Below are 13,588 nucleotides of genomic sequence, written 5' to 3' on the forward strand. Positions count from 1 at the left end.
GCTGTGTGCGTGTGGGCAGTGTACTTATGTAGTAGTGCAATTTTGATACCTATTCATTTTGCAAAGACGTCCTTAAGCTTTTACCATATTCTGATTCAATAACACCGAACAATAAACTAATCTAAAACGTTACATCCAGCCGTTTCCATATACAACGAATTAACATATCTAGCTGCAACTTGAACACGGTCCCTTTCACCGCCCCTCTGCCTTAATTAACGCGAAACCGATGCCGATGGTTGCGCAACCGATAACGCACAAACTCATTGTTAAATGTAAAGCGGTGAATGTTTACATGTATTAACATTTCACGGGGCCTAGCAGACTGTGTCTAAAAGTTAGGTATTAAATTAATCAGAATAATATATATTGTTATTGAGATGATGATAGCCTATTCTACCATGGCTATAGTTACCATCCTACCGGCAAAGCCGTGCCGCTAATGTTCTGGTACGATGTAGAAACCGATAAGGGGTATAAGTTTAATAAAACTGCCATACCCTTTCCAAATTAACTCGCTTTTATCTCAGGCTGAGATCTATAGAGCTCACTTTGACTTTGCACAGACGCAAGACACTGTTAAAACAAGACAGCGTTATATCGCTGGCATAAATCTGTCTCGTTTTAACTGAAACTTCAGTCTCAGCAAAGCCTCTTGAGCAAAGTTAAAGTGCCCTCTATAGATTTCAACCTTAGACTTTATCATTACTTGCTACCAGGTGAAATTGCAGCCAGGGGATGAATTGTAATGGAATAAAATAAATTAAAATTCACACATGTGTTTTAGGTATCTCAAATCTGCCAATCTCTATTTGGCCAGCGTGGTGGACTATAGAAATAGTCCTAGCCTAAACCCTACTCATTCTGAGAGGAAACTCGTACTCAGTAGTAGGCCCGCGATGCGCTGATGATGATGTGTAAAGATAATTAAGTTTAAAATCTTATTCATCTGCAATCACAGGCACCGGCTATTAAACAAAACAACAATCTTTAACCTTATCAAGTAGATCCTGCCCTACGTCCGGATCGTCATGGCCTCGACTTTTCATGACTTGTCCACGTTTACTATGTAAACTGTAACTCGTTAACGTAGTTACTTAGGGCTCCTACACATTGTAGAAACTCTTTAGGGTCTATACAGACGGTCTAAAATCTAAATCAATATGCGTGCCCTCGGAACTACACTCCAACTGCGCAGTCGGTCTACAGCTCAGAAAGGTATTTTGGCGTCAGGTAAAAAGAGCTCTGAACGATAGTGGAATGAGTCAAGGCATGAGTGGAGGCCTGTGGCGGTATTTATGAATGATTTTCATCCCGTTTCATTTATGGTCTTTTTTATTTTTTTAAAGGAGGGGGGTCCTAGCAGGCGAGGACGAAGATAATGAAAATTAACAGATATTGCATAATATCGCGAGCGGAGCGAGCGCAAATTATATTTTGACTTCATCATCATCAGCCTGTGGGCGTCTACTGTTGGATATAAGCCTTCCCTAAAGCCATATTTTTACTAACCATATGATATTAAAGCTAAGAAAATCAGCACTTATTACTACGCGAGCGACGCAAGCACGATATATAATAAAATTTAATTACCTAAAGAATAAGTTTCTAGATTCGAAAACAGAGATACTAACACAGCACATACAGGACATACATAATTGATTCAATAAAGAATTTGGAAAAAAAATCCAAAAACGATTCATACCTCCAAAAAGCGCTTCGCTTCATACCCAAAATATCGATGATCAATAAATCACCAATAGGCACCCACTATACAGGACTACCTAGGTAGGTACCATCGGACAGTGAAAAATTCAATAAGTTGTATTTTGGTTAATAAATCTTTTTTCATTTTTTTTTTCAATAGACGAATGACTCTCGTCTACGGTTCGACTCTTTCAAGGAAAGGTTTTTAAATTCCTTTTCAAATTAGCCCTTATAAGGTTTTAATGTTTTATACTGAAGAAACCCAACATTCACGTCGCATTCTTTTTACAATAGAAAGGTTAGATTGTTCACACAGGGTGGATCTCTGGTTGAAGACCACTTTTATGGACACGGGTCATGAGTTCAGAATTTGGCATTTAAGATTGTTAATCATTTTAAATAGATTAGGCAAGTAGCAGCCGCAATTGTTATGAGGATGTTCGTTTTAATGGACAGTTGATTACAAGAGTCACTACAATTGTGATACCTAGCCATTTTAGGCCGTAATTTGCAATACTAGAAGAGCTGCTTAAAGGTGAACGTTCAGGGGGGAGTTATGCTGCAATTTTTGATACAGTTGCTAATTGCAAGATAGACTTGCGCTTGACAACAATCTGAAAGGCAACGAAGAAGTCTAGCTAGGAGCGCGGTTGCCTTGAAGATGCATATTCACTCTTGCCTTAGGTATACATATTCAAGTTATAGTTGTGGAAGGAAACACGGACGCCGGAAGGACGCTCCTCGTCATTTTGGCCATTTTTAGGGTTCCGTACTTCAAAAGGAAAAACGGAACCCTTGTAAGATCACTTTGCAATCGATAGATTGCAAAGTGATCTTACAAGGGTCCAAATCCAAATCTGTCTGTTCAAATCTGTCTGTCCGTCTGTCGTGTCTGTCAAGAAAACCTATAGGATACTTGCCGTTGACATAGAATCATGTAATTTGGCAGGCCTCTACCTAATTTGTTCATGAACAAATAATAGAATTTTCAATTTTCAAAGTAAGATTATATCAAGTGGGGTATCATAAGAAAGGGCTTTATCTGCACGTATATTCTAAAACAGTTTTTTTAATGTAAGTGTAATAGTTTTTGATTTATCGAGCAAAATGTCGGAAAAATACCTGAGTACGGAACCCTCGGTGCGAGAGTCTGACTCGCGCCTGGCCGGTTTTATTTATTTTAACCGCTGATCCAATGGTCAAGTTAGTCATGCATTTTCTTACCTTGCCAAAATCAAAGCTATGCTGGTTGTGAAAGCGATACGCAATTAACCCCTAGAATCGCTCGGTATCGGAAATATCAGTTCCGTGAAGCAACCAACCGTAAGGTAATATGTCAGTTTTTCAGAGTTCAAACAAATAATTACTAGTTTCTGTTATCCATACTAATAACTCTTTCATATGAACCACAGTAGGAATTAATTTTATTATTACAATCCTGTGTAATGTACCTAATCATCTTCTATACTAGTGATTTTTCAAAAAAATCCTGAACTTTTAAGGACCCAAAACGTATTACGAAAATTCCGCGCTACCCCCAAATCGTATAGAATGTAGGAACGGAAGAGCTAACGGGAACCTATTACTAAACGTCCGCTGTCCGACCGTCTGTCTATCAGCGGGCAGTATCTCATGAACTGTAACAGGTAGTTTCTATTGTTGCTATAACAACATAATAATAAAAAAAATTCAAAAGAAAAATAAAACCGACTTCAAAAACGACAAACACTAAAAAGTAAAAAATAACTTTTGTTTAGCTACACGTGTAATGCACCTAGGTATGAAGTCGAGCGAGCATATTAAAACAAAATTAGAAATCCAAGAGTGAAGCTCGCCCGACTTCATACCTAGGTGCATTACACGTGTAGCTAAACAAAAGTTATTTTTTACTTTTTAGTGTTTGTCGTTTTTGAAGTCGGTTTTATTTTTCTTTTGAAAATTTTTTATTTCACAATTTTTAGTGGCCCTACTGTACTATATATAATATGCTGTGCCCAGTTAAAACCCTACTGTTTACTAAGCTATTACACTGATCGCGAGCAATTTGCTCCTATCCATTGAGGAGTTCTGTTCTCCATCTCCGAAGATATTCATCAGATCTTCACCAAAATATGGGACCACCTGCACAGTATACCCTTTCAAACAAAAAAAATAATTTCCAAATCGGTCCAGGGGTCTTTGAGTAATCGGGGAACATACATAAAAAATAAAAAAAAAATAAAAAAAAAAGATCCCGACGAATTGAGAACCTCCTCCTTTTTTGGAAGTCGGTTAAAAATTTCAAAATGGCTGCCATGAAAATTAAAAAAAAATTAAAGTGTTATTTCTTGTCCTATGGTTCAGAACCCTTTGGCACTTAGCCGATTTTTAATATTTGATGACAAGTTAACCCTTAACTGCGATCACACCTGGTGAATGGTGATACGTAGATGCAGTCTTCAGATTGCACGCAGTAGACATTCATAAGGATTTTCTCCCTCCATACAAAAAAAAATATATACCGCGTCGCAGTCACTAGCTCAGTTTATAAATCTTTATAATCAAAAAAAATCTAAGGCTATGATAATAATTAATTAGACTCACCAACATATCGCGACCGACGCCGGGGTATGGGCGATTGTCGTTTCAAGCTCAGGTCCACTGGTTCCAACTGTATGGGCGGCTCGCATGCCTAAAAGATAAACAGAATATTAATTACAAGTGTAAATTAATAATTTATAACACCCCCGACAAGTGAAGGTTACACTAACTAGAAAAGAGCTGATAACTTTTGAACGGCTGAACCAATTTTTTTGGATTATAGCTAAGAATACTCTCGATCAAGCCATTTTTCAAACAAAAAAAACTAAATTAAAATCGGTTCATTCGTTTAGGCGCTACGATGCCACAGACAGATACACAGATACACACGTCAAACTTATAACACCCCTCTTTTTGGGTCGGGGGTTAAAAACTAGACCCCCTCCCCGGCTTCGCACGGGTGCAATGCTGATACTACATAATTTCTCGTAAAAAGTAAAGGAAAAAAAATGGCTATTGTGGGTTATCCCCAAGAGATAGATATATACCATCGCGGACTTTTTAACCCCCGACCCAAAAAGTGGAGTGTTATAAGTTTGACGTGTGTATCTGTGTATCTTTCTGTGGCATCGTAGCTCCTAAACTAATGAACCGATTCTAATTTAGTTTTTTTTGTTTGTAAGGTGGCTTGATCAAGAGTTTTCTTAGCTATAATCCAAAAAAATCGGTTCAGCCGTTTGAAAGTTATCAGCTCTTTTCTAGTTACTGTAACCTTCACTTGTCGGGGTGTTATAAATTTTTAATTTACACTTGTTTATAAACCTTTTTAAAGTGTAAAATACTGTAGTACATTATTTTGATCGATCTCGTAGGGTTCAGCCAGCGATTGCAATGTAAGCGCAAAAAATGTGTTTATTTACATCAACATTAGAAACCTACCAGTGTTTTTCTACTATATTATGCATGTATTATACATATAAACCTTCCTCTTGAATCACTCTATCTATTAAAAAAACCGCATCAAAATCCGTTGCGTAGTCCAGCAGAGTATCGTGTCGATGAATATTTATTTAACAATTACAAAGTAATTACTTTTAGCAATTAAGTGAAAAAATATGTTAAATTTTTAAAGATATTAATATATGTATTCCCAACAAAAATACAATTGAGCCAGCAACTAAAGTAATTATCTATTAATAAATTAGGTTTAAGTTTTTAACAATGTTTTGAATATGGATGAATTTAATTGTAACCACTACCTAAGTAACCGTTTCTAATAATAAATAATTAATTTGATCAATAGTTAGTCATAATTGCTTGGCCTGGTTTATATTAATTGAATTCAATTCCCTACCTAGGTATTCATTGACTTTTATGTCGTACGTAGCTCGGATTGTTGAAAGAAATCTTTAAATTCATAACATTTTCATTAAATTACTATAAGGCAACACTTCAAAAAAGATTTTGTAAAAACTAGGTATTTGAGAAGTTTTTCTAATAACTTTACCTTTTGAAAATGTTTGTAAAAATTATACAGATGAGTAGGGACTAGTTTTCGCCCGCGATTTTATCCGTGTGTATTGTGATTTTAAATAAACCCATAGGGACCGTAGTAGTGTATGTTTTTCTACAATCTAAAATTTAATAAAAAAATCGTTTCTGATAGCTTGTAGTATTTTATAGCTCCGCTTATAAGCTCTCTGTCAGTCGCATCATACGCGTTCAGTTCGAGAAGATGAGTGTAGTTTCCACATAATATTAGAGCCAAGGGCGATCGTGCACCACGCCTTGTAAGTCACTTAACTAGATGTTAGTCAGTATTTATAAGACTTTAGGTTACTTAATGAAAGTAAAGATTCACAACAATATGCTTTATTTATTTATTTAAGCATCTTTATCGCTTAAAACTATGACAAAGAATAAAATACACATTAGACTTTACAAGTGTAAATTAAAAAGTTTATAACACCCCCGACTATTGAAGGTTACAGTAACTAGAAAAAGCTGATAACTTTCAAACGGCTGAACCGATTTTCTTGGATTATAGCTAAGAACACTCTCGATCAAGCCACCTTTCAAAACAAAAAAAAAAACTAAATTAAAATCGGTTCATCAGTTTAGGAGCTACGATCCCACAGACAGATACATAGAAACATAGATACACATGTCAAACTTATAACACCCCTCTGTTGGGGTCGGGGGTTAAAAACAAAGGGTGACCTTATCACTAAAGTGATCTCTTCCAGGCAACCCATACTTATAAGCTTATATTGCTTGACGGATGATTAGCCTAGCCCTATACATACAAATATTAATTATTATCATTTGTTCTAGAGCAAATATAGCAAGTGCGTTTTTAAAATGTATGTATGTATAACATATACTTTATTGCACCACAAAACTCAAATATCAGGTAAAATGTATGCACTATATATAATTTTATCTTGTGAATGAGATATTTTCTGTGCATATAGTATAAAAATAATTTCAATTTAATTCATCGTCGTTTGTGAAAAAATATTGTAACGTTCGGAATAAGTGGTTCATCCCATTGATTTTGAAAGAGCCACATTCATCCAATACTATTATCTTATATTATATTTTAACTTTATTTGCAAGATAGTTAGCAGGTTTTATTGTGAATTAATGTTTATTTTTCAGCTTAAATCAATACTTTTATTTTTTAAACCGCTCCGCTTATGAGCGCGCTATCAAAGGCAGCATGTTTAGCTCAAATCAAGAAGAGTCGTGCAATGATTGCGCAAAGGACGATCGTGCGCCACGCCTCTTCGTAATGCCACTTATAGCAGGTCAGTACGTTTAGAACCTTATTGACTCGCAATGTAGGTGTGGAATTAGGTCATCTAATCTAAGATGTAATTTTTTGTTCCATCTTTAATAAGAATTACGTGCTTGGTCTAGCAATGAAGATACTTATAATTATTAATGTCTTGTATACCTAACTAGCGGATACCTGGCGTATACTACTATGCTAAAAAAACCCGGCCAAGTGCGAGTCAGACTCGCGCACTGAGGGCTCCGTACTCGGGTATTTTTTCCAACATTTTGCACGATAAATCAAAAACTATTAAGTATACAGAAAAATAAATTAAAATCTGTTTTAGAATGTACAGATGAAGCCCTTTCATATGATACCCCACTTGGTACTAAGAGACAGACAGACAGATAACAAAGTGATCCTATAAGGGTTCCGTTTTTCCTTTTGAGGTACGGAATCCTAAAAAGAATTGTTTTTGTCCCTCTTTGCATTATTGTCTTTCTAATGAAACCGGTTTGGAATGTGCCTCAAACGGGTTTCGGTTGGATGGTTTCAAAGTCTACGGACATAGGTAGACGACATATTCATCTACTGTAAAGCCTGAATCTTCACTCTTTTCATTAATTTCGTTTAAAACCTACAATACAAAAATTTTGACTGACCAACTTAGAGTTTCAGCTCAACTGATTGACAAAATAACCCGTTTTATGATTGGCTTACAAATGAGCATTACATTGTAGTAGTATACATGTTGAAGGTGTTATGTTTTTTCTTTTATTATATTTTTGTCGCTAGCACTCGCACCCTACGAAACTAATTTGAAGACGCGTTGCACATCCTTTTACGTAACCGGTCGTGCCATAGTGCCACACCCGAGGTTGTTTTGCATCAATAAATAATTGCAGATGCATTATAAAACGTTAGTATGTGCCCGCGACTTTGTTTGCGAAATAAAACTATTATAGTGGAAGGAAGTGTTCCTCAGTTCAGTCTCGATAGCTCAACGGTTAAAGTTGCGGACTGAAATCCGATAGGTTCAAACCCCACCCGTTGCACTATTGTCGTACTTACTGTTAGCACAAGCTTTACGCTTAGTTGGAGGGGAAAGGGGAATAATATTAGTCACCATGATAAACTTGCCTAATATTCTTAAGCTCAAACTAGCGCTTCAACTTTTGATACAAGCCTTGCATATTAGTTTGGATCGTGCCAAACAAACACGCCCGAAGGTGTTTCTCATCAATAAATAATTACAAACACATTATAAATTGTTATATAGACTTAATTTACACATCACGTCAAATAAACATCATCATAAATAGTACCCTACCTACTTAGATGACCTACATTGGTAAGACTCGTAAGACACTACAAACACAGACAGATTTTATGTCAAAATCTTACCTACTATTAGTTACTTAGTACATTATTTTTAATATCTATGTATCTGTGTATCTGTCTGTGGCATCGTAGCGCCTAAACGAATGAACCGATTTTAATTTAGTTTTTTTTGTTTGAAAGGTGGCTTGATCGAGAGTGTTCTTAGCTATAATCCAAGAAAATTGGTTCAGCCGTTTGAAAGTTATCAGCTCTTTTCTAGTTACTGTAACCTTCACTTGTCGGGGGTGTTATAAATTTTTAATTTACACTTGTATTCTATGTTACCACAAGTACCTAAGATTACCAATTTACCATAGCATACATAAACTCCTAAAATTATAACCCTTCCTTTTGGCTTTGCCGTAGTAGGGTAAGACAGACCAGTAAGGCTGACTAGTCTGTGGTATGTAAGTAACTCTTAACTATGACCTGCGCAAACCACCATGTTAAACTTCAGATTGGACTACTAGTTTTGCGATCACTTTATGAATTTTAAGAACTCTAATGCAAAGCTCGGGATCGAACCTTTAAAAAGTTGAATATAAAAATGATGAATGTGGGGTGATGAAAATAATATGAACGTTTTAAGATATTAAAAAGGTGAAAATTAGTATCAAACTAGCTTTTTTTATTCTTTTTTCGCAAATCCGCTAGCACTAACTCCACACTAATGCATTTTGAATGAAGGTGAGTCGTGTATCACTTACGTAAAAGATCACGAGTTACGCTCGAATAGTGTAGGTATACTGTTTTAAAAAAACCTTGGCCAATTAACTAATTGAACATTTAAATCTCGTTAAAAGTTATGGGTTATTATAATAATTTAAAACGCACAACGTACAAAAGATTTTCTGGGACCGAAACTTAAAGTTTGAAAGACGTGTTTTTAAGACGTAGAGTGGCGTACGGTCACTACAGATTTCGGTAAATCACCTAAGAGCTGTCATTAGGAATGCAGGATGCATTTCCACTAAAGTGGAACGAGACGTGTTCAATACACCAGCCTGAGAGATAAAATTATCACATCTCACAATAATCTGATGAGCGCTAACTCACGTCTCTGCTTTGCTCCGCTTCCGTGGAAAGACACTCTTAAAGTGAGCACTAATTTTTATTATTTAGTACTTCCTGCAGAAAGGATAAAGAATAACAAATTTAACATCTGTAAACCTCAAAACGACCTACTTATAGGTATAAAAGACTAGCTGATGAGCGCGACTTGGTCCGTGCAGATAAAGGTTTTTGAAATCCCATGGAAGTCTATGATTTTTTGGGTCAATATCACTAACGGATCCCTTTATCCCGGAAAACCAAAGAGTTCCCTCGGGATTTTAAAAAACCTATGTCCACGCGGACGAAGTTGCGGGCATCATCAAGTATATCAATAAACTAGCTAATTTCGTGATTTTAAAAATACCGTGGGAACTCTAATTTTCCGAGATAAACAGTAAACTAACGATCTTTAGGTAGGTATATGAAATCACTACAACTGTAATTCTATCTACAAATTAAATAATTGAAGATGTTTCGTGTGTAACATATTGCGTGAACCTTGAGCGTGCGCCGGAGCCACGCCCTTACGACTGTATAATTATCGTACTAATAGAATATGCTTCCATATTTACAGAAATACACTCCGGCTATGACGTCGCTACAACTAGCACTCTACAGACAAGATTGAAGATGTTTCGTGCATAGTGGATTGCGTAAACCTTGATCGTGCACCAGCGCCACGCCCGTATATCCCTTTACTATGACTATATTATCATTAACCCCCGACCCAAAAAGAGGGATGTTATAAGTCTGATGTGTGTATCTGTGTATCTGTCTGTGGCATCGTAGCTCCTAAACTAATGAACCGATTTTAATCTAGTTTTTTTGTTTGAAAGGTGGCTTGATCGAAAGTGTTTTTAGTTATAATCCAAGAAAATCGGTTCAGCCATTTGAAAGTTATCAGTTTTTTTCTAGTTACTGTAACCTTCACTTTTTGGGGGTGTTATAAATTTTTAATTTACACTTGTATACTTGTGATTTTATCTGTATCGAAATTTCCATTGTTCAAACTATAATATACACATCCATATTGACAGAAACCCGCTCCGGTTATGACGTCGTTACAACTAACACTCTACCTACAAGATTGAAGATGTTTCGTGCATAGTAGATTGCGTAAACCTCGATCGAGCGCCGCCGGCGCCGCGCCCGTATTTCCCTTTACTATGGCTATATTATTCTACTAACATTATACTCGTGGTTTTGTCTGTGTTCACTTTCAATTTTTTTAACTATAACATACACTTCCATATTCACATAAACCCGCTCCGGCTATGATGGTGCTCTACCTACAAGATTGAAGATGTTTTGTGCATAGATTGCGTAAACCTCAATCGTGCGCCGGCGCCCGTATATAATTTTTCTATGACTAATGACTATATTATGCTATTTAGCCTGTGTCTATAGTTCAAATTATAATAAACGCTTCCATGTTCGCAGAAACCCGCTCCTGCTATGACGTCGCTATAACTAGCACTCTACCTACAAGATTGAAGATGTTTCGTGTATAGAATAGAAGATTGCGTAAGTAAACCTCGATCGTGCGCCGGCGCCACGCCCGTATATCACTTTACAATGACTATATTACACTACTAGCATATATACTCGTGACTTTGTCTGTGCCCATAGTTCAAATGATGAAACCAGTAAGTAACACATAATCTCTTAATATTACGGAGGTCAATATTACTCTGAGGTCAAGTTGTAAGTACACAAACACGACATAGTATGCTAACAATCACCAAAGATATTTTTCATGAATCTTGATGGAGACATCACCTGTTTGCGACTACAAAAAAAAAATGATTTTTGAGTGATTGATACTAAAAAAAATGATTTTTGAGAAAACTCAAATAAAGGTTTACAATGCCTGTAAATTAGTTTCTATCGATATTAGGAGGATGGTGTGTTCTGTGGGATTAGCCGTCGAGTATCGTAGTCAACCAGTAAAGTAGTCTATATGTCTGTCTTAGGATACAAGCTACAGCTGTGTACTTGTACCAAGTAGATTATGCCCGCAACTTAATCGACTTAGATTTAGGTTTTTTAACAATTCCGTGGGCACTCTTTGATTTTCCGGGATAATAAGTAAAAATTAATTAAAAATAATTAAATAAGTCTGGATTCCACATTCCCCAGGATGCAAGTTATTTCTGTACCAAAAGCCAACATCGGTTAAACAGATGGGCCATGAAAAGCTGGCAGAGAACTTTCGCATTTATAATATCAGAACTTAAGTATGGATACTAATATCATTGATAATCGCTGTCGCTGCAACCACACTCTATCTAAATTGAAGATGTCCCTCGACGGTTGCGAAAGCTCGAATGTGCAGCGGCGGCGGCGCGGCGCCTCGCTCGTAAGCCGTTACTCTCTAGTATGTAAGTACCTACTTATAAATTATTTCCCTACCTATACTATATTATGTACTATTAGCACTGAGTAAGGATGGTATGTTATGTAATAATAGAGGTTCGACGAAGCCATCTAGACAGCAATCGTGCAATAGAGCATCCCGGGATCTCCTTAGTAACGCCGGGACATTTCCACGAGATCAAAGGCGTCGGACTACTGTCTCCTAATACTGTGCTATTGTCTAATTGTAAAGCTATTAATTACTTATTTATTATTACAATTTTTGTTTTTCAAAAAATGAGGACTGTTTGGTACAATTCATGACCATTTTTTCCCTTTTTTTTTCGGGATGCAACTACAAATTCACGGTTTTCAGATTTTTCCTTATGTGTGTTTGTATATAAGAGTTAAAAGACGTACCTTTCTGCCAAATTTCATGATTCTAGGTCAACGGGAAGTACTCTATAGTTTTCTTGGCAGACACGACAGACAGGCAGACAGACAGATAACAAAGTGATCCTTTAGGGTTCCTTTTTTCTTTTGAGGTCGAGAACCCTAATAACTGCACGGTATCAATCAAACAATCCAATCCTCTAGAAACAGCAAGTTTTTTATCACTCCTGTAAAGTTAGGTAGGTACTAGGTACTAATTTTGACTTACGTTGTGTTAGAACCTAAGCGACGTTTATATTAGTTAGAAACTAGGCTTTATCGTATAGGTACATTCAACAGTATGCAGTATGGGTCTGTCCAAAGAAACCTTTTCACACTCCGCCGGTTGCACGCTAGTGTTATGACACTAGGGATGTACAACACAAAAACATCGATATAAATAATTCAAAGATTACTAATCCGTACGACTATCCATTACTTCGCTATGATAGCCGTTAAATCGTAGGAAACATTGCCATATCGGTATAATTAATTCGAATTTTATAAAAACATAATTACTAATTTGTTTCACTAGCAATTGTGTAACAATGTATAAAATAAGATCGGTCAAGTAGAATTAAGTTTTTTATAGGAGTTCCGTAGGCGAAACTTCATAAAATTATCAATAAAAATGTACTTTCGCACCGAAGTTCCGTAGGTGTATACCTACACTGGTTTTATAAAGATAAAACCAGTGTAGGTATAAGATAAAACATAAGGATAGTACTTTTGTTGCTTTTGAATGTTTTCTGACTAAATATCACTTTTAATTTAATGACCCGACTGGAGCGTAGCACAAAACGATGGTTATGATTTGACCTGTATGTATGTATGTCCGTTCCTATGTCCGCTTGTAAGTACCTACTCAACCGATTTAGATCAATGACACTTCAATAGATAGATACGTCTTGATGGCGCGAGTGTCGCTGGGCAAATAAAATTGTTGAAAATCAAAATGGCGGATTCATTGCGCTTCAATAACCGGGCTTACATTTATATGCAATGCAAATCTCAGTTAAAGTTCTTTTTGATTTTTTTAAATTACTTGTTTACCAATTGTGCACCAGAGAAAATAAGTAAACAATCGAAAACTTCGTATACGGAACTCTAGAATACACAACAGTAATGCATAAATTGAGGATACATTGAACGCTTAATGTATAATGACAGCCATTGTTTGAATAATTCGTTTGCAAGTATACAAAAAAATAATACAATTAGTTACAGCGCTAAAAATACTGCCATCCTTTATACATTTATTGTTACGAAAAGGATTGTATAATTTGTTATAGATACATTTTACGTCAATATGTGTTAAATTCTTAATTAACACATATATTGAAAATAGTATAAGCACAGAAT

General features: G+C 36.1%; 1 protein-coding gene across 2 annotated transcripts in view; it reads right to left on the reverse strand.

The window, feature by feature from the left end:
• LOC123871155 (Krueppel-like factor 3) overlaps nt 1-13,588 on the reverse strand; it is a 57,767-nt gene that overhangs the window by 21,777 nt on the left and 22,402 nt on the right. For both annotated transcript variants that reach the window (XR_006797224.1, XM_045914781.1), the window contains exon 5: nt 4,291-4,378. Coding sequence is in view for 1 of the 2 variants with exons in the window: in XM_045914781.1 (XP_045770737.1) it covers nt 4,291-4,378 (88 nt within the window). In the remaining variant the exon portion in view is untranslated. The remainder of the gene's footprint in view (nt 1-4,290; nt 4,379-13,588) is intronic.

Source organism: Maniola jurtina, chromosome 13, assembly GCF_905333055.1.
Source record: "Maniola jurtina chromosome 13, ilManJurt1.1, whole genome shotgun sequence".
NCBI lineage: Eukaryota > Metazoa > Arthropoda > Insecta > Lepidoptera > Nymphalidae > Maniola > Maniola jurtina.